General features: G+C 39.9%; 1 protein-coding gene across 1 annotated transcript in view; it reads right to left on the minus strand.

Moving 5' to 3' along the window:
- Window positions 1-26,090, minus strand: part of LOC132394768 (low-density lipoprotein receptor-related protein 1-like) — a 1,611,265-nt gene that overhangs the window by 53,537 nt on the left and 1,531,638 nt on the right. The window contains exons 79-82 of the mRNA XM_059971176.1: window positions 23,854-23,960; window positions 6,238-6,354; window positions 5,971-6,147; window positions 5,726-5,866 (exon numbers count right to left, since the gene is read on the minus strand). Of these exons, the coding sequence (XP_059827159.1) occupies window positions 5,726-5,866; window positions 5,971-6,147; window positions 6,238-6,354; window positions 23,854-23,960 (542 nt within the window). The remainder of the gene's footprint in view (window positions 1-5,725; window positions 5,867-5,970; window positions 6,148-6,237; window positions 6,355-23,853; window positions 23,961-26,090) is intronic.

A 26,090-nucleotide genomic window follows, 5' to 3' on the forward strand; every position in this document is an offset into this window, starting at 1 on the left:
GGCACAAATCAATGATTTGCAGCCTTGGCCAATTAATACATCTGAAGTTTCTGCAGATATATGAAGCGTAACATAGAGGTGAGAGTAGATAGTGGACTCCTGGAAAATGATGCTGGAGAGGTAGTAATGGAGGACAAGGAAATAGCAACAAAGAAAATAAATATTTTGCGTCAGTCTTCACTGTGGAAAACACTAGCATATTGCCGGATGTTTAAAAGTGTCAGGCAGCAGAAGTGTGTGAAGTTGGTATATCGAGACAGGAGGTTCTTGGGAAACTGAACATTCTGGGGTAGATCAGTCACCTTCAACTGATTCTTGAAAGATCATGACTAATGCCTCCATAATCTCTTCAGCTAGCTCTTTCAGAACCCTGGGGTGTACACCATCTGGGAGATGGCTGAAGAGATTGTGGAGGCATTAGTCATGATCTTTCATGAATCAATTGATTCTGGTGTGGTTCTGGAGGACTGGAAAATCATAAATGTCATTCCACTCTTCAGAAGGGAAAGAGGCAGAAGAAAGGAAACTATAGGCCAGTTAGTCTGACAGTGGTTGGGAAGACATTGGAGTTGATTGTTTAGGATGTGGTTTTGGGGTACTTGAAGACACATGATAAAATAAGCCGTACTCTGTATGGTTTACACAGAAACATAGAAAGCCTACTGCATAATACTGGCCCTTCGGCCCTCAATGTTGTGCTGACCATGTACTTACTTTAGAAATTACCTAGAGTGACCCATAGCCCTCCATTTTTCTAAGCTCCATGAACCTTTCCTCAAGGGAAAATTTTGCTTGAGAAATCTGTTGGAATTCTTCGAAGAAATAAGAAGCAGGATGGACTAAGGAGAATTGGTGGATGTTCAGAAGGATTTTGATAAGGTGCCACACATGAAGCTACTTAACAAGTTAAGAGCACATGGTATTACAGAGGAAAGATAACGGCGTGGATAGAGGACTGGCTGATTGGCAGGAAGCAAAGGTTGAGAATAAAGACATCTATTTCTGGTTGGCTGCTGGTTCCACAGAGGGGTGTGTTGGGACCACTTCTGTTTACATTATATGTCAATGATTTGTATGACAGAATTGATGGCTTTTTGGCCAAGGTTGTGGATGATATGAAGATAGTTGGAGGGGCAGGTAGTTTTGAAGAAGTAGAGAGGCTACAGAAGGACTCAGACAAATTAGGAGAATGGACAAAGAAACGGCAGATGGAAAACATGGAATATAGTGTCGGGAAGTGTATGGTCATGTACTTTGATAGAAGAAATAAAAGCATAGGCTATTTCCTAAATGGAAAGAAAACTCAAAAATCTGAGATGCAAAGGGACTTGGGAGACCTTGTGCAGGATCCCCAAAAGGTTAATTTGCAGGTTGAGTTGGTGATGGTGAGGAAAGCAAATGTGATGTTAGCATTCATTCGAAAGGACTGGAATATAAAAGCAAGAATATAGGCTGGGGCTTGATAAAGCACTGGTGAGGCCTCACTTGGAGTATTGTGAGTAATTTTGGGTCCCTTACCTTTAAAGGGTGTGTTGATGTTGGAGACGGTTCAAAGGAGGTTCATGAAAATGATTCCGGTATTTAAAAGCTTGTTATATGAGGGGTGTTTGATAACTCTGGTCCTCTACTCAGTGGAATTCAAAAGAATGAGGAGTGACCTCATTGAAACCTGTTGAACGTTGAAAGGCCTCGATAGAGTGGTTGTGGAGAGGATGTTTCCTATGGTGGGGGAATCTAAGACCAGAGGACATAGCTTCAGAATAGAGAGGTGTCCCTTTAGAACGGAGATGAAGAGGAACTTCTTTAGCTAGAGAGTGGTGAATCTGTGGAATTTGTTGCTACAGGCAGTTGTGCAGACCAAGTCATTGGGTATATTTAAGGCAGAGGTTGACAGATTCTTGGTTAGTCAGGGCATGAAGGATAAGGGGAGAAGGTAGGAAATTGGAACTAAGAGGGAAAGGGATCAACCATGATGAAATGACAGAATAGACTCAATGGGCCACATAGTCTAATTCTGTTCTTGTATCTTAAGGTCAATACGTATGTGAAAGCAGAATCATGATGTCTGAAGAAGTGACATGAGGAAAAAAATACCCAGCCTATTTAGTGGGAAGAGGGCATGGATGAGCTGCACACTCATTTAAATCCTGCCCAATTTTATGCTCAATTGACATTAAAATTAGAGATCAGAGCTGGTCAATTATATTGTGATACACTTCATGCCCATGATAATAAAGAGTTATAAAGTCAAATGTGCTTGCTTCATATATTTTGTTGATCTACTCATTCATCAGTTCTTCTCGTGAGAGAGATGTGTACAAAGATTATGCTATCTGCAAAAGGCTTTAGGATAAATTAATAGTTGCCAATGATTCTTGAAACACAGTGATGATTCCTGGTGTAACAAATTTATTTGCTTTTATCTTCATGGCAGTTTTACAAATATTCAAAATTCCTACTTATAACTTAATAGCCTAGAAATTCAAGAGTGCTTGTAAACAGTGATTAAAATATAATGAGGAACCAATTCCGATACTTAGAAGTAATTATTTCCATGTGGAAAATATATGCACATGTCATTCATGCATATTGTTCAATTTGTATTCTTTTGGCATTTAAGAAAATTAAATTGTCTTTAAAGGCTGTGTGTCAATGATTGATTGCTTTGTGGCCAGGTTTGTAGATGATATAAATATAGGTCGAAGGGCAAGTAATGTCAAGGAAGTAGGCTGTCTGCAGAAGGACTTCGACAGATTGGGAGAATGGGCAATGATGTGGGAGATGCAATATAATGTAGGGAAGTGCATGATCCTGCACTTTAGTAGAAGCAATAAAGATGTGAACTATTTTGTAAGTGGGAAGAAAATTCAAAAATCAGAGATTCAGAGGGACTTGGAGGTCCTTGTGCAAGATTCCCTAAAAGGTAACTTGCAGTTTCATTTGGTGGTAAGGAAGGCAATTGTGATGTTATCATTCATTTTAAGAGGACCAGAATACATAAACAAGGGTGTAATGTTGAGGCTTGATAAGGCATTGGTCAGACTGCTCATGGAGTATTGTGAGCAGTTTTGGGTCCTTTATTTAAGAAAGGAGATTTGCAAGAATGATCCCAGGGTTGAAAGGGTTAAGATATGAGGAGTGTTTGTTGGCTCTGGGCCTATAGTCACAGGGGTTTAGAAGAATGAGGAGGGGCTCTTATTGAAACTTACCATATATTGAAATGTCTGTATAGAGTGGAAAGGATGGGGAGTCTAGGACCAGAGCTTGGTGAATCTGTGGAATTCTTTGTCACTGATGGCTGTGCAGACCAAGTCATTGGGTATATTTAAGGTGGAGGTTGATAGTTTCTTGATTCAGGTTGTTAAAGATTATGGGGAGAAGGTTTAATAAATCTACCATGATGGAATGGTGGAGCAGTCTCAATGGACTGAATGACCTACTTCTGCTCCTCGGTATTATATGGGGTCCTATTAAAAACATTCAATTTCTAGAGATCTCCCTTGTTATCATTCTGTTGATTACTGTGGTGTTCATCCTGAGTGCTCCATACAGCGTTAGCATTGTTTCACCAAGCCAATTTTGTGTTCTACCATATTCTATCCATATGCAAGTAGATTTCCACAGTTGATTGGTGAGCCACACCTTTAGTGAATTGGCCTTGTAGCTATTAATTTGACATAGTGATTCAGATAAAACTGGTACATTTGACTCCTGCATAATGAACTGGATACCATATATACCTTGATATGGACACACAGAACCTATTTATTGAGCAGAGGAAGACCTTCTTCAATCTGCTTTTGGGTAAAATTGACATGTGGTTTTCAAAATGGTACGCACAAAATGGTACTCTGCAAGGCAAATATATTCAACCAACCTATCCCTATGTATAACACAACCCTTCATCAATAAATATTGATGATGAGACATCGGCGACTTCCAGTACCTGATTGGCGACCTCTCAGCCAAGGCAGATAGCAGTGATGAAAATTATTTCAGCTTCCATGTGCTGGGTCAGCTTTCAGCTTTCTATAGGTGCTCAAACAGGTAAATAATTCAGTAACCACAATAGCAGATTGCAACCCTGAAATACCTGTAGCCAGCTCCTCAAGGCACTGAAAATACATCAGAAGATCTTCTAAATCTACTGGAAGGATAAAGGAACCAATGGGGAAATTCTCTTTTGGACCAAGATCATCAACACTGAATTGAAGATGTTGAGCAGGCCACGTCATTATCACACGCAACAGCGGACTTTCAAAATAGACACTCTGTACATAGTTCTGTCATGCAAAAAGATTGCTAGGTGTCCAAAGGAAAAGATGCAATGATGGTCTCAAAGCCTCCTTAAAAAAATGAAACATTCCCACTGATCCTTGGGAAATAGAATGAAGGAGCATTCAGAATGGTTCAAGGAGCTAATTGCCCATGCACCAGCAGCAAGCAGAAGCCCAGTGTAAATTATGGAAGGAACATGCTAGCTCAAAAGCTATCAATCCACCCATCCCTTCAACATGGCAAGATGGCAGAGCTGTCGCTCCGTTGCTCAGGCTATCTTGGTTCAGTCCTGATATTGCAGGGAGATGCATTTGCATTATCTCCCAGCAAACATTTGGGTTTTCTCCAGCTGATCTAGTTTCCTCCCACATCCCAAAGACGTGTGGATTTACAGGTTTATTAACCACCATAAATGCCTCCATGCAGGTGAGTGGTAGAATCTGGGGAGGCGGGGGGTATTGATGGGAATGTGGAAAGAATAAAATGAGATTAGTGAAAACAGATGACAGTTGGTGTGGGCTCTGAGAAATCGAAGGTCCAGTTTCCATGGCGTAAGATTCCATGCCAATTCTTGCCTCATTTCCCATACTGGTCTCACCTTTTACTTCGAAACCCATAGAACCAAGAAGAAGCACCTTTGCAAAGCCACATACTCTCCCCTGACAGCTATTCTTGGTGGCTTCTTGCTCTGCCCATCAGATGCAATTGTGGCTGTAGCAGCTGACAGGTTTCAGTGGCGCACTTATAAAAGCATGGACATTTGACACGATATAAGAGTTGATCCTTGAGCAGTTTGGGTGAATGTGGCCTTTAGACTCGAGGGGCCAGATGGTCTACTTCTGCACCTATTGTCTATTGTCTATTCCCTATTTAGCAGCTTGTCCTTGTTTGTGAACTAGCAGAGAATCAAAATTAAAACTTTCAAGTCCATGCCCTTCATCACTGACTAAAAATGTTAACTTTATTTATTCCACAGGTGCTACCTTACATGTGGAGTATTTCCAGCAATTTCCATTTTTATTATCCCTTTGAAGTAAATTTTTGGAACAGTACAGAGGGACATTTAATATCTATCTAGCCAACAGCAGAATCAAAATGGGAGAGTAAAATGCTGAGGAAAACTGCGAACAAAGTAAACATTTGTTCAGTATTGGAGAGATATGTTTTCTTCCCTCAATAAGCATTTAACTAAAATAGAAACAAAGAAAATTGTTTTCAAATTATAATGAAACAAATCTGCAATTCTCAATAAACTTTGCATAAATCAACAATCCTACAATTTTAAAAATAAATGCAGAAAATGTTAGTGCAGTTTCTCTTTTTTAATTAGATATTAAATGATATTTTTTTTAAACCGTAATTTCAAATCATTGTTCAGGTTTATTTTGAAAGTAATCAGCAGTTTTTGACTTGAAAATTCAATACCAGGAAACACAGATGTACTCACCGTAAGGGAGTGCAGTGGGAAAATCTACATCAATACATGTTCCATTAATCATATTCTTTCCATCTGGACATAAGCATGTTACACCAGTGGGATTTAGCAGACAAAGCCACTCACATTTCTTTTTGCTGCAAGGATTTGGTACTGCGCAGGACATAGAAATAAGAGATATGACAGAGTTCATACTTCACATGATTCTGATGCATCCAATTCATACTCGGTTTTGTTCAGCTAATAATGGCACTTACAGTCTTGTTGCTTGTACTGATGGAATACAATTGTGGCTGAAGCATCATTGAGACCTGATACCAAATATTCAAGGTGACCTCTTCCAAATTTGTGCACTTTAAACACCCGACTATTGGTATGTGTCACCCCATAAATGTAATCTTCAAAAATATCAATGCTGAATGGAGTTTGGAGACCTTAAACAATAATAAAGACAAACTCAGTATCCGCAATATTGTAGTTGGTTGAAAATACAAACAGACGATGAAAGTTAAAGAAAGTGTTACCTTGTTTTGTGTTGGCAACGACTACAGGATCACTCCCATCAAAGCGAACACTGCCCACAATTGAAAGTTTGGCATCTGCCCAATATAAACGCTGGTTGAAATGATCAAGTGATAGTCCTAATAAAAGAAAACAATTATTACTGTGCTTAGAATGTTCACAATGCTTGTATGTAAATACATTTCCTTAGTTTGTTATGATTAGGTATGCTTTGATTTATATTTTATCTGCATGTATAAAATATCTTTCTTTTCTGAAATAGCAGAAACAAATCCCATTACTAATGAATTCAAGTTCCTGGGTGTCAACATTTCTGAGGATTTATCCAGGACCCGACATATCTATGCAATTAGAAAGAAGGCACGACAGCAGCTATATTTCATTGTGAGCTTGAGGAGAATTGTTTTATGTCATCAGAGACACTCACAAATTTCTATAGCCATTCCGTGGAGAGCATTCAACCTGGCTGTAAACTCAGCCAGCTCCATTATGGGTACTAACCTCCCCAGCATTGAGAACACCATGAAAAGGCAGTGCCTGAAAAAGGTGACATCCATCATTGAGAATTCCCATATCCAGGCCATGCCCTCCTCTCATTGCTACCTTCAAGGAGGTATTTCAAGAGCCTAAAGACACTCACTGTCTTTCAGGAATCGCTTCTTCCCTTCGCCAAGTGATTCTGAATGGACAACAAACACTTCCCCAGTATTTTCCCCGCTCATTTTGGTGGGGGGGGGGTGGTGTGTGTGTGTGTGTGTGTGTAGTTAGTTAGTTATAGTTTTTTTAATGTATTGCAATATACTGCTGCTGCAAAACAACCAATTTCACAACATATGCCAATGATTTTAAACCTGATTCTGATTACTATTTAGCTGAAAACTTAAAATATGATTTAAAATATTTAATATTGATTTTTAAAAAGCCTTCCCTTTTAAAGGACTATAAATGGCTTAGGGGGAATTATCATTATACATTCACATACTATATCAGACTTTGGGCCCTAAGGCAGCAAGGTTTAACTTGGCATTGGCAGAAAATAATGTGAATGCTATGTTGTAGAACTACCTCATTTAAATAGGTTAAGTCACATTGGCCATGATTGATGTTGAGCCAGATACTTCAAAGATTCAGTGGAGAATTTTCAGTACCTGTTGGCCATGATCAAAACCTCCAGAGGCTTTTAATACTTTTTTAAAAGGCCAAAACCCAATGCTCGCCAAGAGTATTTAAACATTCAGTGAATGAGTTTGTCTTATCAGCCATGGATAAATTGACTGCAAGTTTCTGAGTAGCAACCGCTCCTCTAATAGAATCAGTTGAAAGAAACTATCACCGTAGATGAAAGATATGAAGAAATATAATCATGATAGATGAAAGTGCAGGAGAAGGCCATATTTTCCTTAGAATCTACTCTGCCCTTCAGTAAATCAAGACTGATCTGATATCAGTTTCTGCTCCATTCTCTTGCTTATTCACTATAACACTGGACTCCCTAGAATCCAAGAATGCATCTATCTTGTTTTGACTGCATTCAATGATTCAGCCTCTAATACGTTTTGATTCAGGACCCTTGAAGAGAAGAAATTCATTCTGGTTGGCTGATAGGTGGGCAGTAATTCAGGCAAGCTTGTGAGTGTTGGCTCGATTAGTATTTTTATTTTAGTGGAATATTATCAATAAGAAGGGGTGGTGTTTGATAACATGGAAACGTGGAGAGACCAGGTATCCCCACCATCCAATGAAAATATATAATTCATATCCCTTTAAGACCTTTGCTTAAAATCAGTCAATTAGCCTCATGGCCTTTTAAACTAAATGCATTCACTATTCATAGATCTAACTAACATATAATTAATAGGCAGAATCCTGGCACAAGCAGTTAATCACTCCAACAAATTCATACATCACTGATGGATTCCATGTGAAGTCAAGCTGCTGGCAAGTTTGGAACTTCAAATTCCTATGGAAGTCCCAAATTTAGAGCCACTTATATGGAAAGATTATAAGGAGAGATTGAATGGGCTGGGGTGATTTACCCTGGAATGAAGGCGATTGAGGGGTGACCTTATAGAGATTTAGGAAATTATGAAGGCCACAGATACGGTAGATGGTCAGAGTCATGTTATAGAGTACAGTTGGCCCTCCTTATCTGTGGGTTCCGCATGCGCAAATTCAACCAACTGCGGATCGGGAAAATCCAGAAGATGAGCATTGTTCGCTTTGTGTCTTGTTCATTCGCTACTTGTGTTGTGAGCGAGAGGAAGGAGTTTAAGGCTAGTAAGGGATCGCTGGCTAGCTATGTAAAGCGTTACAGCCTCAAAAACTTAAAGATCATGGGAGAATCAGGATTGGCTGATGCCAAGGCGGCATCGGTATTCCCAGAAGAGCTACAATGGTTGTGTCTGTACTGAACGTGTAAAGAACTTTTTTTTCTTGTCATTATTCCATAAATAATACAGTATAACAACTATTTACATAGCATTTACATTGTATTAGGTATTATAAGTAATCTAGAGATGATTTAAAGTATTCGAGAGGATGTGCGCAGGTTATATGCAAATACTACACCATTTTACATAAGGGACTTGAGCATCCATGTTTTTAGTATCCGTGGGGAGTCCGGAAGCAATCCCCCATGGAAAAGGAGGGCCGACTGTATTCTAAAATTAGAGGGCATAGATTTAAGTTTAGGGGGAAAGAGCTTTACAAGGGATCGAAAGGGCAAGTTTGTCAAACAGAGGATGATGGGTAAATGGAACGTTGCCAGAGAAGGTTTCAGATAGCGAAAGAATTAAAATATTTGAAAAACATTTGTAGAGGTACTTAGATGGGAAAGAAATAGAGATAAGGGCTGAATATAGACAGATCAGATTAGTTTAGAATGTCAGTATGGCTGAGATGGACTAGGTTGCTCCATTCTCTATAACCCTATGAAACTCTGAATCTATCGAATAGGTTAGCATGTCAAACATGCAGCACACCAACTTCCAGGCTCCTGAAAATCTGTAATTTATGTGCTTGGACACTGATAACCTATGTATAATGTCTTTGATCTTGCAGAATCTTGCAATGTGAAGATTCTATTCACTGTGCAGTTATTTTTCAAGGGAGGAAGCTATATATTCCTCTGAACCCCCTTAGTAAACAATGCCTCCATGTGTTCAATAACCCCAAGAGATATCTTGTAAAAAGCTTGAGGTGTTGAAGCGTAGAATTGGGATAAATTTGACCACCATGACTGGTGCTGTCCTCATGGAAGAGGTTGTCTGTAGGACAGATGGTGTGTTATATTCACCTACAGTATCTAAAGTGGAGATTTGTGAAGGTGAATTTCATTTGAACATGAGTTCCCAATCTAGGGTCATGGACCCCTCAGTTAATAGTATGGGTCTACGGTGTAAAAAAGGTTGGGAATTCCTACATTAGACATTCCTAACCAGCTGCCCTCAACTGACAACCCTCAATGTTGAAGGAGACAATTTTCTTGAAATAGCCTCTTTTCATCCTTTAGTTTTATTTTTCAAGTCCCGCAGTTATCATTGCATTCATTGTATTCTTAACATTTAAATTATGACTGCAAAAATGAGAAACAGTTAAAAACTTCTGCCAATAAGCAAAATGCCAAAGTGCCAATGAACAGCTCCACTCTTACTACTCAGAGATGAATTGAGAAAGACGGTGCCTGTTAAAAGTATTCATCCCGCTTGGAAATTTTCATGTTTTATTGTTTTACAACATTGAATCACAGTGGAGTTATTTGGGCTTTTTAACACTGACCAACAGAAAAACTCTTCCATATCAAGGTGAAACCAGATCTCTACAAAGTGATCCAAATTAATTAAAAATATAAAACATAACATAATTGATTTCATAAGCATTTGTGCCTTTCAAGTCAATAAAATAGTAGATACACCTATGATCGTGAATACAGCTTTAAGATTATGTGGATAGGTCTCTCAGTTTAGCAATTTTTTTCCATTCTTCTTTACAAAACTGCTCAAGCTCTATCAGATTGCATGGGAATCATGAGTAAACAGCCCTTTTCAAGTCCAGCCACGAACTCCAAATTGGATCGAGTTGTGGACTCTGACTTGGTCATTCCAGGAAATTAACTTTGCTGTTTTTAAACAATTCCTGTGTAGCTTTGGCTTTATGCTTGGGGTCACTGTCTTGCTGGAAGACAGATCCTCTTCCAAGTCACATTTCTCTGGCAGACTGCATCAGGTTTTCCTCCAGGATTTCCCTATACTTTGCTGCATTCATTTTACCCTTTACCTCCACATGTCTTCTGGGGCCTGCTGCAGTGAAATATCCCCCACAGCATGATGCAGCCTCACCATGCTTCATGGTAGCAATGGAATGTTTCTGATGATGTGTGGTATTTGGCTTATGCTTGTCTTTAGTCTAATGGCCAAAAAGCTCAATTTTGGTTTAATCAGATCATAGAACCTAATTCCAACTGACTTCAGAGCCTCCCACATGCCTTCTGGCAAACTCTAGCTGAAGACGATATGTGACATTTTTCTCAACAGTGGCTTTCTCTTTGCAACTCTTCCATGAAGCTGCAACTGATGAAGCACCCAGGCAACAGTTGTTGTATGCGCAGTCTCTCCCATCTCAGCCACTGAAGTTTGTAACTCCTTCAGATGTCACAGGTCTTTTGGTAGCCTCCCTTCCTAGTCCCCTTTTTGCAATGTCATTCAGTTTTTGAGGACGGTCTGCTCTACGCAGATTTATAGCTGTGCAATATTCTTTCTATTTTTTGATGATCAAATTAACTGTACTCCAAGGGATACTCAGTGACTTTGAAATTTTCTTGTATCCATCTCCTGAATTGTGCTTTTCAATAACCTTTCCATGGAGTTGCTTGGAGTGTTCTTTTGTCTTCATGGTGTAGTTTTTGCCAGGATACTGACTCACCAGCAGTTGTACTCTGCAGATACTGGTGTCTTTTTACTATAATCAATTGAAACACCTGGACTGCACATGGTGATCTCCATTTAACTAATTATGTGACTTCTAAAAGCAATTGGCTGCACCAGACATGATTTGGTGTGTCATATTAAAGGGCGTGAATACTTAAGCAATCAATTCTTTTGTGGTTTATATTTCCTATTAATTTAGATCACTTTGTAGAGATCTGTTTCCACTTTGACATGAAAGAGTCTTTTTTGTTGATCAGTGTCAAAAAAAAGCCAAAGTAAAACCACTGTGATTCAATTTTGTGAAACGATAAAACATGAAAATTTCAAAGGGGGGGTTGAATACTTTCTATAGTCACTGTGTCCCCGTATTCTTTCCTACATCATGAACACTGATTGTTGTGAAAAATATGCCTACGGAGTACATCAGAGTGGCCAGTAAGTGAAATCAAAACCAAGCAAAAAATTCCTGCATGATAAGATATAGAAGCAGAAGATATCGAAGATAGCGAAGCAGAAGTAGGCCATTCAGCCCATGGAGTCTGCTTTGCCATTCAATCATGGGCTGATCCAATTCTTCCAGTCATCCCCACTCTCCTGCCTTCTCCCCATACCCTTTGATGAGGATTAGCAAGATGATTTGAGTACAGGAGCAGAGGGGTTCTACTGCAGTTGTACAAGGCCTTGGTGAGACCACACCTGGAGTATGATCAGGGGGTATGGAGAGAAAGCAGGTACAGGGTTCTGAGTTGGATGATCAGCCATGATCATACTGAATGGTAGTGCAGGCTAGAAGGGTCGAATGGCCTACTATGCCTATTTTCTATGTTTCTATGCCCTAACTAATTGAGAACCTATCTACCTCTGCCTTAAATACACCCAATGACTTGACCTCCACAGCCCCTTGTGTCAACAAGTTCCACAGATTTACCACCCTCTGACTAAAGTAATTTCTCTGCATCTCAGTTCTAAAAGTCAATCCTGAAGTCGTGCCCTCTTCTCCTAGAATTCTCTACCACGGAATGTAACTTTGTCATATCAATCAGTTCAGGCTTTTAAACATTCAGAATATTTCTTTGAGAGCCCCCCTCATTCTCCTGAACTCCAGGGAATACAGCCCAAGAGCTGCCAGACATTCCTCATACGGTAACCCTTTCATTCCTGGAATCATTCTCCTGAATCTTCTCTGAACTCTCTCCAATGTCAGTATATCCTCTCTAAAATAAGGAGCCCAAACTGTACACAATACTCCAAGTGTGGTCCCACGAGTGCCTTATAGAGAGCCTTAACATCACATCCCTGCTCTTATATTCCATACCTCTAGAAATGAATGCCAATATTGCATTCACCTTCTTCACAACTGACTCAACCTTGATGTTAGGGTATCCAGGTTTAGGGTATCTTGCATAAGGACTCTCAAATCCCTTTGTATCTCTGCATTTTGAATTCTCTGTCCACCTAAATCATAGACTGCCTGTTTATTTCTTCCACCAAAGTGCATGACCATACACTTTCCAACATTGTATTTCATTTGCCACTTCTTTGCCCATTCCCCTAAACTATCTAGGTCCCTCTACATGCTCTCTGTTTCTTCAACATTACCCGCCCCTCCACTTATCTTTGAATCATCGGCAAATTTATCCACAAATCCAATAATACCATAGTCCAAATCATTGATATACATTGTAAAAAGCAGCGGTCCCAACACCGACCCCTGTGGAACTCCACTGCCAACCGGCAGCCAGCCAGAATAGGATCCCCTTATTCTCATTCTCTGTTTTAACGCTCCTCCCATGCTAGTAACTTCCCTGTAATTCCATGGGTTCTTATCTTGCTAAGCAGCCTCATGCAGCACCTTGTCAAAGGCTTTCTTAAAATCCACATCTACAGCATCTCCTTTGTCTACCCAGCTTGAAATTGCCTCAAAGAATTACAGTCGGTTTATCAGGCAGGATTTTCCTTTCAGGAAACCATGCTGGCTTTGACCTATCTTGTCATGTGCCTCTAGGTACTCTGTAATCTCAACCCTAACAATCGATTCCAATAACTCCTCAACTACTGATGTCAGGCTAATAGGTCTATAGTTTCCTTTCTGCTGCCTCCCACCCTTCTTAAATAGCGGAGTAATATTTGCAATTTTCCAGTCATTCGGTATAGTGCAAGAACCTATCGATTTTTAAAAGATCATCTTCAATGCCTCTGCAATCTCTCCAGCTACTTCCTTCAGAACCCAAAGGTGCATTCCATCAGGTCCAGGAGATTTATCCACCCTCAGACCATTAAGATTCCTGAGCACCTTCTCAGAAATAATTTTCACTGCACAAACTTCACTACCCTGACACTCTTGAATGTCTGGCATAGTGTAGACTGTATACTATACTGTACCCATCAAATGTAGGAACTCTTCCAACTACTGGGGAGTATTGCTACTGGATGAATGACTACTGGAATGATAGGAAAAGTTTTAACTGAGTACTTCCAGGGGAAGTTGTGGAAAGGAATAAATACACAGGTACATTGGGATCCAGATAGGGTGGTGAAGAACTGTGGCTTTACAATGTGCAAAATAAGAACACAAGAATATAGCACATGAAGTATTCCATCTCGTCCCTCAAACCTGCCCTGAAGTTTAATACAATGATTGCTGATCTGCCTCAGATCTTACCTCCTCTCTACTGTGCTGTAATATACTACCCTGTATTCAAATTCCTTTCCAAAGTTTGTCTAAATTTTATTTAAATAGTGTTGTTGCCTACTCATCTTTCCAGGACACATAAATTCAGAAATTCAAAACCCTCTGTGAGGTTCCTACACACCATATTCTTCAAATATTACAACCATAGAGACCTTCTGGGACAATACAGATCTTGCAAGGCCACAGGTAGACAAACATAGCAGGGAAGTTCCTGTAATTTATTATGCTAGAAGATACTAGTCTATGAATGCGTGTCCTTAGGGGAAATATTGTAATGTGGCCCTGCCTGTTTTAGAGGATCAATGGAAAAAGAGCATTGAATAGCAAACACTACAGCACAGTGCCAGACCCTTCAGCTGACCATTTAACCTATTCTAAGATCCTGTGCAGAATTTCATGAAAAGAACACTTCTCCAACTGTTAAACATGGGGATGGATCGATCATGCTTTGGGCTTGTGTTGCAGCCAATGGCACAGGGAATATTTCACTGATAGAGGGAAGAATGAATTCAATTAAATACCAGCAAATTCTGGAAGCAAGCATCATACTGTCTGTAAAAAAGCTGAAGGTGAAAAGGGGATGGCTTCTACAACAGGATAATGATCCTAAACATACCTCAAAATCCACAATGGACTACATCAAGAGGCATAAGCCGAATGTTTTGCCATGGCCCTCAAAATCCCCTGACCTAAACATCATCGAAAATCTGTGGATAGACCTCAAAATGCAAGACGGCCCAAGAATTTCACAGAACTAGAAGCCTTTTGCAAGGAAGAATGGGTGAAAATCCCCCAAACAAGAATTGACAGACTCTTAGCTGGCTACAGAAAGCACTTATAAACTGTGATACTTGCCAAACGGGATGTTACTAAGTACTGACCATGCAGGATGCCCAAACTTTTGCTTTGGGCCCTTTTCATTTTTTTTAAATTTTGAAAGTGTAAAAGATGGAAATAATAAAGTAATCTTGCTTAAAATATTAAAGAAATGTGTCAACTTTAACTTCATGGTTTTTGGAAATCAGGTCATCTTTTACTCACTTAGCCATTCACAGTAACAGAAATTTTGACCGGGGTGCCCAAACTTTCGCATGCCACTGTATACTGCAAACTTCTTCCACTGTGAAGACTGATGCAAAATACACATTCAGTTCTTCTGCCATCTCTGCATCTCTCATCACAATATCTCCAGTGTCATTTTGTATTGATCCTGTACCTACCCTTGACTCTGTTTTCCCCTTTATATACTTAAACAAAGCTTTTAGAATCTTCTTTGATATTAATCTACTACAGCTTCCTCTCATAATTCGTTACCTTCTGAATGACCTTCTTATTTTCCTTCTGCAAGTTTTTAAAAGCTCCCCAATCTACCTTCCCACCAGCTTGTATGCTCTCTCTTTTGCTTTTACTTTGGCTCTTACTTTACTTGTCAGCCACAGTAGCGTCCTTTATCCTTTTGAAAATTTCTTCTTATTTGGAATATATCTGTCTTGCACTTCCCTCGTTTTTCACAGAAACTCCTGCCATTATTGCTCTGCTGTCTTTCCTGCAAATGTCCCTTTCCAGTCAACTTCAGCTAGTCCCCCTCTCATGTCATTGTAATTTCCATTGTTCCACTGAAACACCGAACATTGGATTTTAATTTTTCCCTCTCAAATTTCAGTGTGAACTCTATCATATCGTGATCACAGTTCCCTAAGGGTTCTTTAACCTTAAGCTCTCTTATCACCGTTCTGGATTATTGCATAACACCCAATCCAGCACAGTAGATCCAGCACAGATTGTGAGCTCAACAAGATGTTCTAAAAAGCCATCCCTTAGACATTCTACAAATTCCCTCTCTTAAGATCCTGTACTGGCCTGGTTTTCCCACTCCACTTTCATGTTAAAATACCCAACGATTGCCATGCCTTTGCCTTTCTGACACACCTTTTCTATCTCCTGCTGTAACTAGTAATCCACATCTTGGCTGCTGTTTGGAGGCCTGTATACAACTGCCATTAAGGTCCTTTTACCCTTGCCATTTCTTAGCTCAACCCATAGAGATTCTACACCTTCCAATCCTATGTGATCTCTTTCCAATGATTTAATATTATTTCTTATACACAGAGCCACACCACCCCGTCTGCCTACTAACCTATCTTTACGATATACCGTATATCCTTGGATGTTCAGTTCCCAATGGCAGCCATCCTTTAGCCAAGTTTCAGGGCACAAAGTCATATTTGCTATTATGTAGCTGAATTTCAAGATCATCCATTTTATTCCTTATGCTGCGTGTATTTAAATACAACACTCTCAGTCCAATATTTGTTGCTTTATGTTTTACCTGCACCACATCTCTATTGCCCTGTAACTCATGCCACTGGCTTTGTTTAAGTCTCATCTCCTGGCTGTTCTTTCTATAATCTCTGTTGATTCCCCATCCTTTAACTACACATACTGTATTTGCTATTAACTTCACTGATGAGGAAATCATCAAATGCTATTTTACAGCCCCTAAATTAGAAAGTCTGCCCATCAAGGTAACTGAGGGTGTCTTGAATGTACTCAAATTACTTGGAGGCTAAAAAATTGTGACTAAATTGCATCATCATCCCTGAGGCCTGACATGATCATTCTGTCAGAAACACAAAACAGGTGGCCATGGTAGAAATGACAGTAATTTGGGAAGATTGGATTGAGGAGGCATTGGAATATAAAATGGAGACACCAGGAGCTGTTGGGGCAATGCCAGAGACAGGGATGGAGGGCATGCTGTGAGCCTATAGCAGTTGGTTGTAGAGATTGTAGAGGCTGCTGCAAAGAAAAGGGCCATCTGGGCCATCACTGAGACTACTGAGTGAGCCTCTAGATCAGGCATGGGCAAATTACGGCCCGGGGGCCATATGCGGCCCGTTAAGCTTTTTAATCCGGCCCGCAGAACTTGATGAAATTATATTAATAAACCTTGTTAACGTTTTTCCCCGCAATTCTGGCGTTTTCCCAATAGATGACGCACTCTATATACATTGACCTTTGTTGAGGTGCAGCGTATTACTCCACATTTGCACTTTACTCTTTGTTCGGCTCGACCTATTTGTGTGAACAGGCGTTCAGCGTCATGAACATCAACAAAGCCAGCCACAGATCCAAGTTAACTGACCAACACCTCAGATCCATCCTGAGAATCGCCACAACAAAACTAAATCCAGACTTTGATGTGCTGGCTAAAAAGGGAGACCAACAACACTGTTCCCACTGAAATTAAAAATAAGTTTCTTCGTTGTGTTATGTAAAAAATGCATTTGAAAATATTTTTTTCAATAAGCCTTACATGTTACATGTCATTTCTGTTAAGTCATGGACATGAGTAGTGCACAGGTGCACGTATGTTCTCAAAATAAAAAATGCGTTCCAGATCAAATAACGCGCTCCGCATACTAGCACGCTGTCACTGTTCTGTCCTTGTGCTGGTCATTGTTGAGTTTTGGCACAGGGGACAATTGAATAAGAAGGAGCAGGACAAGTAGACCTGCATCTCCTACCGTTTTTGAAATAAAGACAGTCAGGAGGAGAGTGATGATGATAATATCTTGAAGGATAACAGAATTTTCAGTGCTTTAAAATACTAACTGTTACTATTAAAAAAAGCTGTATTTTATTCATTTAATTTTCTGTGTTTTAAAAGTCATTTCAATAAATAGCTAAATACCATGGGACTTCAAAGACAGATATTTTGTTGTAATACATTTGTTCATTTTCAATTGAAATTAAAGCACATGTTTTCTACATATCCCATGATATTTTATTTTCTCTTATGAGGTGTATTACCAAAACACACCGTCCATCTGCTCTTGGTCCGGCCCCCCTGTCAAATTTTAGAACCCTTTGTGGCCCACAAGTCAAAAAGTTTGCCCACCCCTGCTCTAGATAACCGTGGATGAATAAGTGTGATCTGTGGACCAATGCTGCTGGAAGTCAAGCCAGCTCCTGATCAACCCTTGCCGGGTCACCTGGATAACGGTGTCTGATGTTGAAAAACTCGAATCACTTGATGACCCGCAGGTTATGTCACTGATGGTGTGTCCCAGAGACTCCTAGGATATATCTCAGCATCAAGATTGTTGAGATAGAAACATAGAAAACCTACAGCACAATACAGGCCCTTTGGCCCACAAAGCTGTGCCGAACATGTCCTTACCATAGAAATTACCAAGTTTACCCATAGCCATCTATTTTTCTAAGCTCCCTGTACCTATCCAGGAGTCTCTTAAAAGACCCTCCACCACTGTCACTGACAGCCTATTCCACACACTCACCACTCTCTACGTAAAAAAACTCTTACCCTGACATCTCCTCTATACCTACTTCTAAGCACCTTAAAACTGTGCCCTCTTGTGCTAGCCATTTCAGCCCAGGGAAAAAGCCTCTGACATGATCAATGCCTCTATTCATCTTGTACACCTTTATCAGGTCACCTCTCATCCTCCGTCACTCCGAGGAGAAAAGGCCGAGTTCACTCAACCTATTCACATAAGGCATGCTCCCCAATCCAGGCAACATTTTTGTAAATCTTCTCTGCACCCTTTCTATGGATTCCACATCCTTCCCGTAGAGAGGTTACCATAACTGAGCACAGTACTCCAAGTGGGGTCTGACCAGGGTCCTATAGAGCTGCAATATTATCTCTCAGCTCTTAAATTCAATCCCATGATTGATGAAGGCCAATACACCATTTGCCTACTTAACCACAGAGTCAACCTGCGCAGCAGCTTTGAGTGTCCCATGGACTCAGATCTACAGTGATTGTTACTATAAGTCTTTAAAATTATTAGAATTTTTGGAAGTTCTCAGAAGCAGTCTGTCAAGGGGCTTTGAATAATGGCCTCATCACAGACAATGACAATTTTAATGCAAGATTTTCAACCCAAAACTTTGATAGCTCCTTTCCTCCCACAGATGTTGCTTAACTCTTCGATATCTTCCAGGAGATTGTTTGTTACTCCAGTTTCCGGCATCTGCAATTTCCTGTGTCCTTGGCCTTGAATTAGCATTGGCAAATTGCTTGTTTACCTGCATACATCACATGTATATGTTTTCAGATTGAGCACACATACACTGGCAGCCTACCACATTCCACCACCAGTATTCTCCTTCTGTGGGGAGGATAGTGGGAGGAGCAGATTCTCAGGTCACAGGACATTCGGAAGCAGACTGGCAGTGGAGCAGACTTGAGGCCCCAACATTCTCTATGTTTCTGAAACTATCTGTAAAATCCTTGAATAATCAAGATCTTGAATTCCTGATATTTCATTTTGGAACTCAAGAAACCAGTGAATACATACTTTACAAGCTTTTCTTTTAAGCTATGTGCTCTTGTCAGGTTCTTCAACCTGTCTACAGAGACAGATGGTAAAATCTGAACAATGGCCATAGCCAGAATAGCTTAAGAGCCTTCTTAGCTCTGATATTGAGAGAAACAGAATTTGTACATTTCCATAGCAGTTATTAATGCATTCTGAGCCTGGAAAAGCCTTTGTGTCTGATCTCCTGAGAGCTGTACAATTGACATTCAGATTGGTTAAAAAAATGCTCTATGACCTCTAAGACCTGATTCCTAACATAATTGCAGTGTAACATGTCTCTTGCTGCACTAAACTGCCCCTTTTCCACTTGATCTTTTGGCCCTTTGAAGACATATGGATGGCACCACAGACCGTGGCTAATTTCTACAAGTGTAGCATGGAGAGCATTCTGATTGGTTCCCTCAATGCCTGGTATAGAGCCTCCAATATCTACGCACCAGTGAGGGCAAGAATAAGATGATTTGGCAGTGAATGAGTGGCTGAGGAACTGGAGCAGGGGGCAGGGGTTTAGAGTTATAAATCACTGGGCTCTCTTCTGGGGAAAGAATAATTTATACAAAAGGGAACTGATGGAGTCCTATATCCTTACAGGCAAGTTGGCTAGAATTGTCTGGTAGGGTTTAAACTAATTTTGCAGGGGAATGGGAACCAGAGTGATAGTGCTGAGGATCAGGTAGTTGGCTTACAAACAAAGGCAATGTGCAAGGAGAAGCTGATGATAGGGCAAAATTGCAGTCAACAGGGTGAGCTGCAACAAAAAGGATGAATACAGGACTGAAGGTGTTATATTCAAATGTGCGCAGTATATGGAATGAGGTAGGTGAATGTGTAGTTCACTTACAGATCAGCATTAAATCAAATCGTTAGTAAGAGGTGACATTGAGTTGGAAGGTGTTGAAGCATTGGGGATAGAGCTAAGGAATGAAAGGGTTAAAAAAAACCCTGATGGGAACTGTGTACGGACCCCAAAACAGTAGTAAGAATGTGGTCTACAAGTTACAATCAGAGACAGAAAATTAATGGCAAAAGGGCAATGTTACAATAGTCATGTGGAATTTCAATATGCAGGTAGATTGGGAAAATCTGGTTGGTTCTAGATCCCAAGAGAGGGAGTGCATAGAATATGCATGTGAGATGGCATTTTAAGAGCAGCTAGTAGTTGAACCTACTAGAGGGTGGGGGGTCAACAATTCTGGATTGGCCATTGTGTGACAAATGGAATTGATTGGAGAGCTTAAGGTAAAAGAACCCTTAGGGGAAATGATCATAATATGATCAAGTTCACCCTGAAATTTGAGAAGGAGAAGGTAAAGTCAGATGTATTAGTATTATAGAGGAGTGAAGAGAATTCCAGAGGCATGAGAGAGGAGCTGTCCAGAACATTTTGGGAAAGAACACTGGCAGTGATGATGGCAGAGCAACAATGGCTGGAATTTCTGGAAGTAGTTCAGAAGGCACAGAATATATATATCCCAAAGAAGAAAAAGCATTCTAAAGGCAAGATGACACAACTGTGGTGCGCAGGTGAAGTCAAAGCCAACATAAAAGCCAAACAGAGGGCATATAATAGAGCAAAAATTAGTGGGAAGTTAGAAGATTGGAAAGCTTTTAAAAACCAACAGAAGACAACTAAAAAGTCATTAAGAACGTTAAGATGGAATACGAAAGTAAGCTAGCTGATATATTAAAGAGGATACCAAAACTTTCTTCAGATACATAAAATATAAAGGAGAGGCAAGAGTGGGATTAGACCACTGGAAAACAAGACTGGAAAGGTAGGGGGACAACAAAATAACAAGTGAACTGAATAAGTATTTTGCATCAGTCTTCGCTGAGGAAGACAGTTACAATTTAGTGGAAGTTCCAGGTGTTGTTACCATTACTAGAACCAAGGTCCTTGAGAAACTTAAAGGCCTGAAGGTAGACGAGCCACCTAGAGCAGATAGAGTACACTCCAGAGTTCTGAAATAAGTGGCTGAAGAGATTGTTGAGACATTAGCAACGATCTTTCAAGAATCAGTAGATTCTGGAATGGTTCCAGGGGACCAGAACATTGCAAATGTCACTCCACTCTTCAATAAGGGAGAGGGACAGATGAAAGGAAATTATAGGCCAGTTAGTCTGACCTCAGTGATTGGGAAGATGTTGGAGTTGATTGTTAAAGATGTAGTTCTGGGTTACTTGAAGGTGCTTGATAAAGCAGCATGGTTTCCTCAAGGGAAAATATTGCCTGACAAATCTGTTGGAATTCTTTGAGGAAATAATAAGTAGGATAGAGGAGAATTTATTGATGTTGTGCATTTAGATTTTCAGAAGGCCTTTGACAAGGTGCCACACATGAGGCTGCTTTACAAGTTATGAATCCATGGTATTACAGGAAAGGCTCTATTATGGATAGAGCAGTGGCTGATTGACATGAGGCAAAGAGACGGAGTAAAGGGAGCCTTTTCTGGTTTGTTACCAGTGACTAGTGGTGTTCAATAAGGGTATTGTTGAGACCAATTAATTTTACATTATATGTCAATGATCTAGGTGACAGAATGGATGGTTTTGTTGTAAAGTTTGCAGATGATACAAAAGTAGGTGGTGGAGCAGGTAGTTTTCAGGAAGTACAGAACCAACAGAAGGACTTAGACTTACAGGAAAACTGGCCAAATAAGTGGCAGATGGAATACAGTGTTGGGAAGTATACACAATTTGGTGGAAGGAATGAAAGTGTTGACTATTTTCTAAATGGAGAGAAAATACAAAAAACTGAGGCACAAAGGGACTTAGGAGTCCTTGTGCAGGGTTCCCTAAACATTAATTAGCAGGATGAGTCTGTGGTGAGGAAGGAAAATACAATGTTATCATTCATTTCAAGAGGACTAGAATATAAATGTAAGGATGTAATGTTGAGGCTTTATAAAGCACTGGTGAGGCCTCATTTTGAGCATTGTGAGTTGCTTAGGGGCCCTTATCTCAGAAAGGAATTGCTAAAGTTGGAGAGGTTTCAAAGGAGGTTCACAAAAGTTATTCCAGAATTAAAGGGTTAGTCATACAAAGAGTGTTTGATGCCTCTGGGCCTGTATTCACTAGAATTCAGAAGAATGAGGGGTGATCTAATTGAAACCTATCAAATGGTGAAAGGCCTTGCTAGATTGGATGTGGAGTAGATGTTTCCTATGGTGGGAGAGTCTATGACCAGAGGACACAGCCTCAGACTAAGAGGGCATCCTTTTAGAATGGACATGAGGAGGAATTTCTTTAGTCAGAGAGTGGTGAATTTGTGGAATTCATTGCCATAGGCAGCTGTGGAGGCAAAGTCCTTGGGTATATTTAAGGCAGAACTTGATAGATTCTTGTTTGGTCAGAGCATGAAGGAATACGGGGGAAGGTAGGAGACTGTCACTGAGAAGGAAATGGATCAGCCACAACAAAATGGTGGAACACACAAAATGGGCCTAATTCTGCTCTTATATCTTATGATTTTATTCTTGGTAGCATTGTTAGGAATAGTTAATTCAGGCTTGTCACTTGGTTTTAGATAAATGTTGTACAACTCTACCCAAATTAGTTGTTAAGATTCTTTTTAAGTCCTTAAACTTTGATAGGTATATAACATTGATAGCTCAAAGTACTCCACAAGGTGATGATGAAATGAGAGCACAGACTCGTGGGTCAAATGGCCTAATTCTGTTCCTGCATCTTATGGTCTTACAGTCTAAAACAAACAGAGCAAACTGCAGCGTGTTGAAGTTTCAGGCAGCTCCATCACAGGCCCTTGCCTCACCACCATCTTCAAAATGTGGCACCTCAACAAGGTGTCATCCATCATTAAGAACTCTCATGATTTGGAACATGCCCTCTTCTCATTGTGACCATTAGGGAAGAAATACAGGAGCACAAAGATGAACATGCATTTTTTTTTTAGGTACAACATCTTCACTTCCATCTTCCCATTTCTGTATCGTACATGCCAAACTGATGGCATGAATATCAATTTCTCCTTCCAGTTAATGAAGAAGTCACTCCCCATCTCCTCTTCTTTGCTCCCCCTCTCTCTCCTCTTACCTCTTCTACTTGCCCTTGGGTTCTCTTCCTTCTCTTTCTTTGATGGTCTACTCTTCTCTCCTATCAGATTCCTTCTTCTCTGACCCTTTACTTTTCCTATCCACCTGGCTTTTGCTATCAACTTCTGGCGATTCTCATTTCTCTTCCCTCACCTTTTTATTCTGGTGTCTTTCCCCTTCCTTTTCAGTCTTGAAGAAAGGTGTTGATCCAAAACGTTGTTTATTTATTTCCAGAGATGCTGCCTGACCTGCTGAGTTCCTACAGCATTTTTTGCATGTTGCTGACTATTTTGCAATTTTTTTTACTCTTTAATGTTTCTTTTTTTAACATAGTATTCTTTGTATTTTACTGTGCTGCTTCTGCAAGACAACAAATTTCACAACCTATTTTGTGAATATAATAAACCTGATAGTGATTCACCGCTTCCGGTAATGATGCAACTGCAGACCCATTAACTTCATGATAATTTATCTGGCATTTGCTGATTCCACCAGCTGAATGGAACCTGACCATTTTGATTCACAACCAAATTAAAAGTCATGTCTCCACATTTAAAATAATGCTGTTTCACTATGGATTGCACTCTATGATTTACACTACCTGTAGGCCATTGTAAGTCCTTATGTATGAGAATTCTTCGCAAAGTGCCATCCATGGCTGACTGCTCTATCTTGGGCTGTTTACCGTAGTCTGTCCAATACATCATTCTGTAATCATTACAAATGTGAAACAAGATTGTTAAAGTAAATAGGAATACTGTTCGCTTTAGATAAAAACTCACTTGAACTGGAAATACTTCAAAATTAAAGTACAGAGCAAACATTGTGCTATTGTTAGTTACAGTTTGGAGAATGTTGACAGCTTTTCAAGCAAAAATAGTTCACTGTTTATTTAGGTGCCAAAATTCCCTTTAATTGCAATCCCAAACTCTGTCATTAACAATGTTCCAACTGAACACATCTATTTATGGTGATTTGTTCGACATGCAATTTTAATTCTGACTAAATATCTTGAACTGACAGAGTTGTAATTGTCCTTTCATACATGGATTCCCAATCCTGAACATCCGAATAATTAAATAAAGGCTTCAGAGATGGCAGAAATTGCAGAGGATTGCTGAGCTCTGAATTGAAACATTTGAAACTTTTGTTATTTAAATTATAAGCCTTGTGCTGAAAGTGTAGTCCTTCCTGATTATACATAAATGGAATTTTAGGTGAAGCTCTGGACTGACATTGCTTGATTGTTCAATGCCAACATGTAGGCCTACAATAAGCAACTTTTCAATGGAACAAAAGTAGTCACTGCCACAAAAATATAGCAATTTGATTCAGCATTTGAAATAATCAGGTAAATTGTTGCTTGCTCACTAGATAAAACAACACGAAGAATGCCAATTAGAGGTTGGATTTATTGCAGGAGGAATTGAATGACAGAAGGTGTCTTGCCATAATCACATAGGGTCTTTGTAAAACCACAAATGAAATTTTGTGTATAATTTTGGCCTCTAGACTTATTTGGAACAGGGGAGTGCAGAGCAGATTCAGCAGACTGGTGTCTAGGTTGGTGTATTTGTTGTATGAGCAGAGATTAAAAATGCTAACTCTATTACTTCAGAGTTTCAAAGTAAATTTATTATCAAAGTACATATATGTCACCATATACAACCCTGAGATTCATTGTCTTCTGGGCATACTTAATAAATCCATAGAATAATAACCATAGCAGAATCAATGAAAGATTGCACCAACTTGGGCATTCAGCCAGTGTGGAAAAGACACCAAACTGTGAGAATACAAAAAGAAAGAAATAATAATAATAAATTAATAAGCTATAACCATCAGGAACATGAAATGAAGAGTCCTTGAAAGTGAGTCCATAGGTTGTGGGAATAGTTCAATGATAGGGAAGTGAAGTTGAGTGAAGTTATGCACTTCAGTTCAATAGCCAGATGGTTAATGGATAATAACTGTTCCTATATCTGGTGTGAGTCCTGAGGCTCCTGCACATTCTTCCTGATGGAAGCAGCAAAAAGAGAGCATTTTTTGTTTGGTGGGGGTCCCGATGATGGATGCTGCTTTCCTACCACAGAGCTCCATGTAAACATTCTCAGTGGTGGTGAGGGACTTTACAGATGATGGACTGAGAAATATCTAGTAATTCTTGTAGAACTTTCTATTCAAGGGCATTGGTGCCTCCATACCAGGCTGTGATGCAGCCAGTCACTATACTCTCCACTTTCACATTATCCGTAATTGTACCTCTGTATTGGGCCCAGGATCGGTCCTCTGGAATAATAACACAGAGGAATTTAAAGATGATGACCTTATCCACCTCTGACTTCCCAATGAGGACTGGCTCATGGACCTCTGGTTTCCATTCCCCAGAGTCAATATTCACCTCCTTGGTCTTGCTGACATTCAGTAAGAGGTTGTTGTTATGACAATACTCCATCAGATTTTCAGTCTCACTCCTATATGCCGATTCATCACCTTTCATTTGACCTATAGCAGTGGTGTGGTCAGCAAACTTGAATATGGCATATGGCTGTGCTTAGCCACACAGTCCTAAATGCATAGCAAGTAGAGCACAGCTTTATGGTGCAGTTTTGCTGATGAAGATCATGGAGGAGATCTGCTGCCAATATAAACTGACTGGAATTAGCAAGTAAGGAAATCAAAGATTCAATTGTACAAGATGTTACCGAGGCCATGGTTTTGGAGCTTATTGGTAAGTTCTGAGGGGATGATGGTATTGAATCCTGAGCTGTAGTCAATAAAGAGCATCCTGATATATGCATCTTTGCTGTCCAGATGTCCAGGGTTGAGTGAAGAACC

The sequence above is a fragment of the Hypanus sabinus genome, chromosome 5 (assembly GCF_030144855.1).
Source record: "Hypanus sabinus isolate sHypSab1 chromosome 5, sHypSab1.hap1, whole genome shotgun sequence".
Lineage (NCBI taxonomy): Eukaryota > Metazoa > Chordata > Chondrichthyes > Myliobatiformes > Dasyatidae > Hypanus > Hypanus sabinus.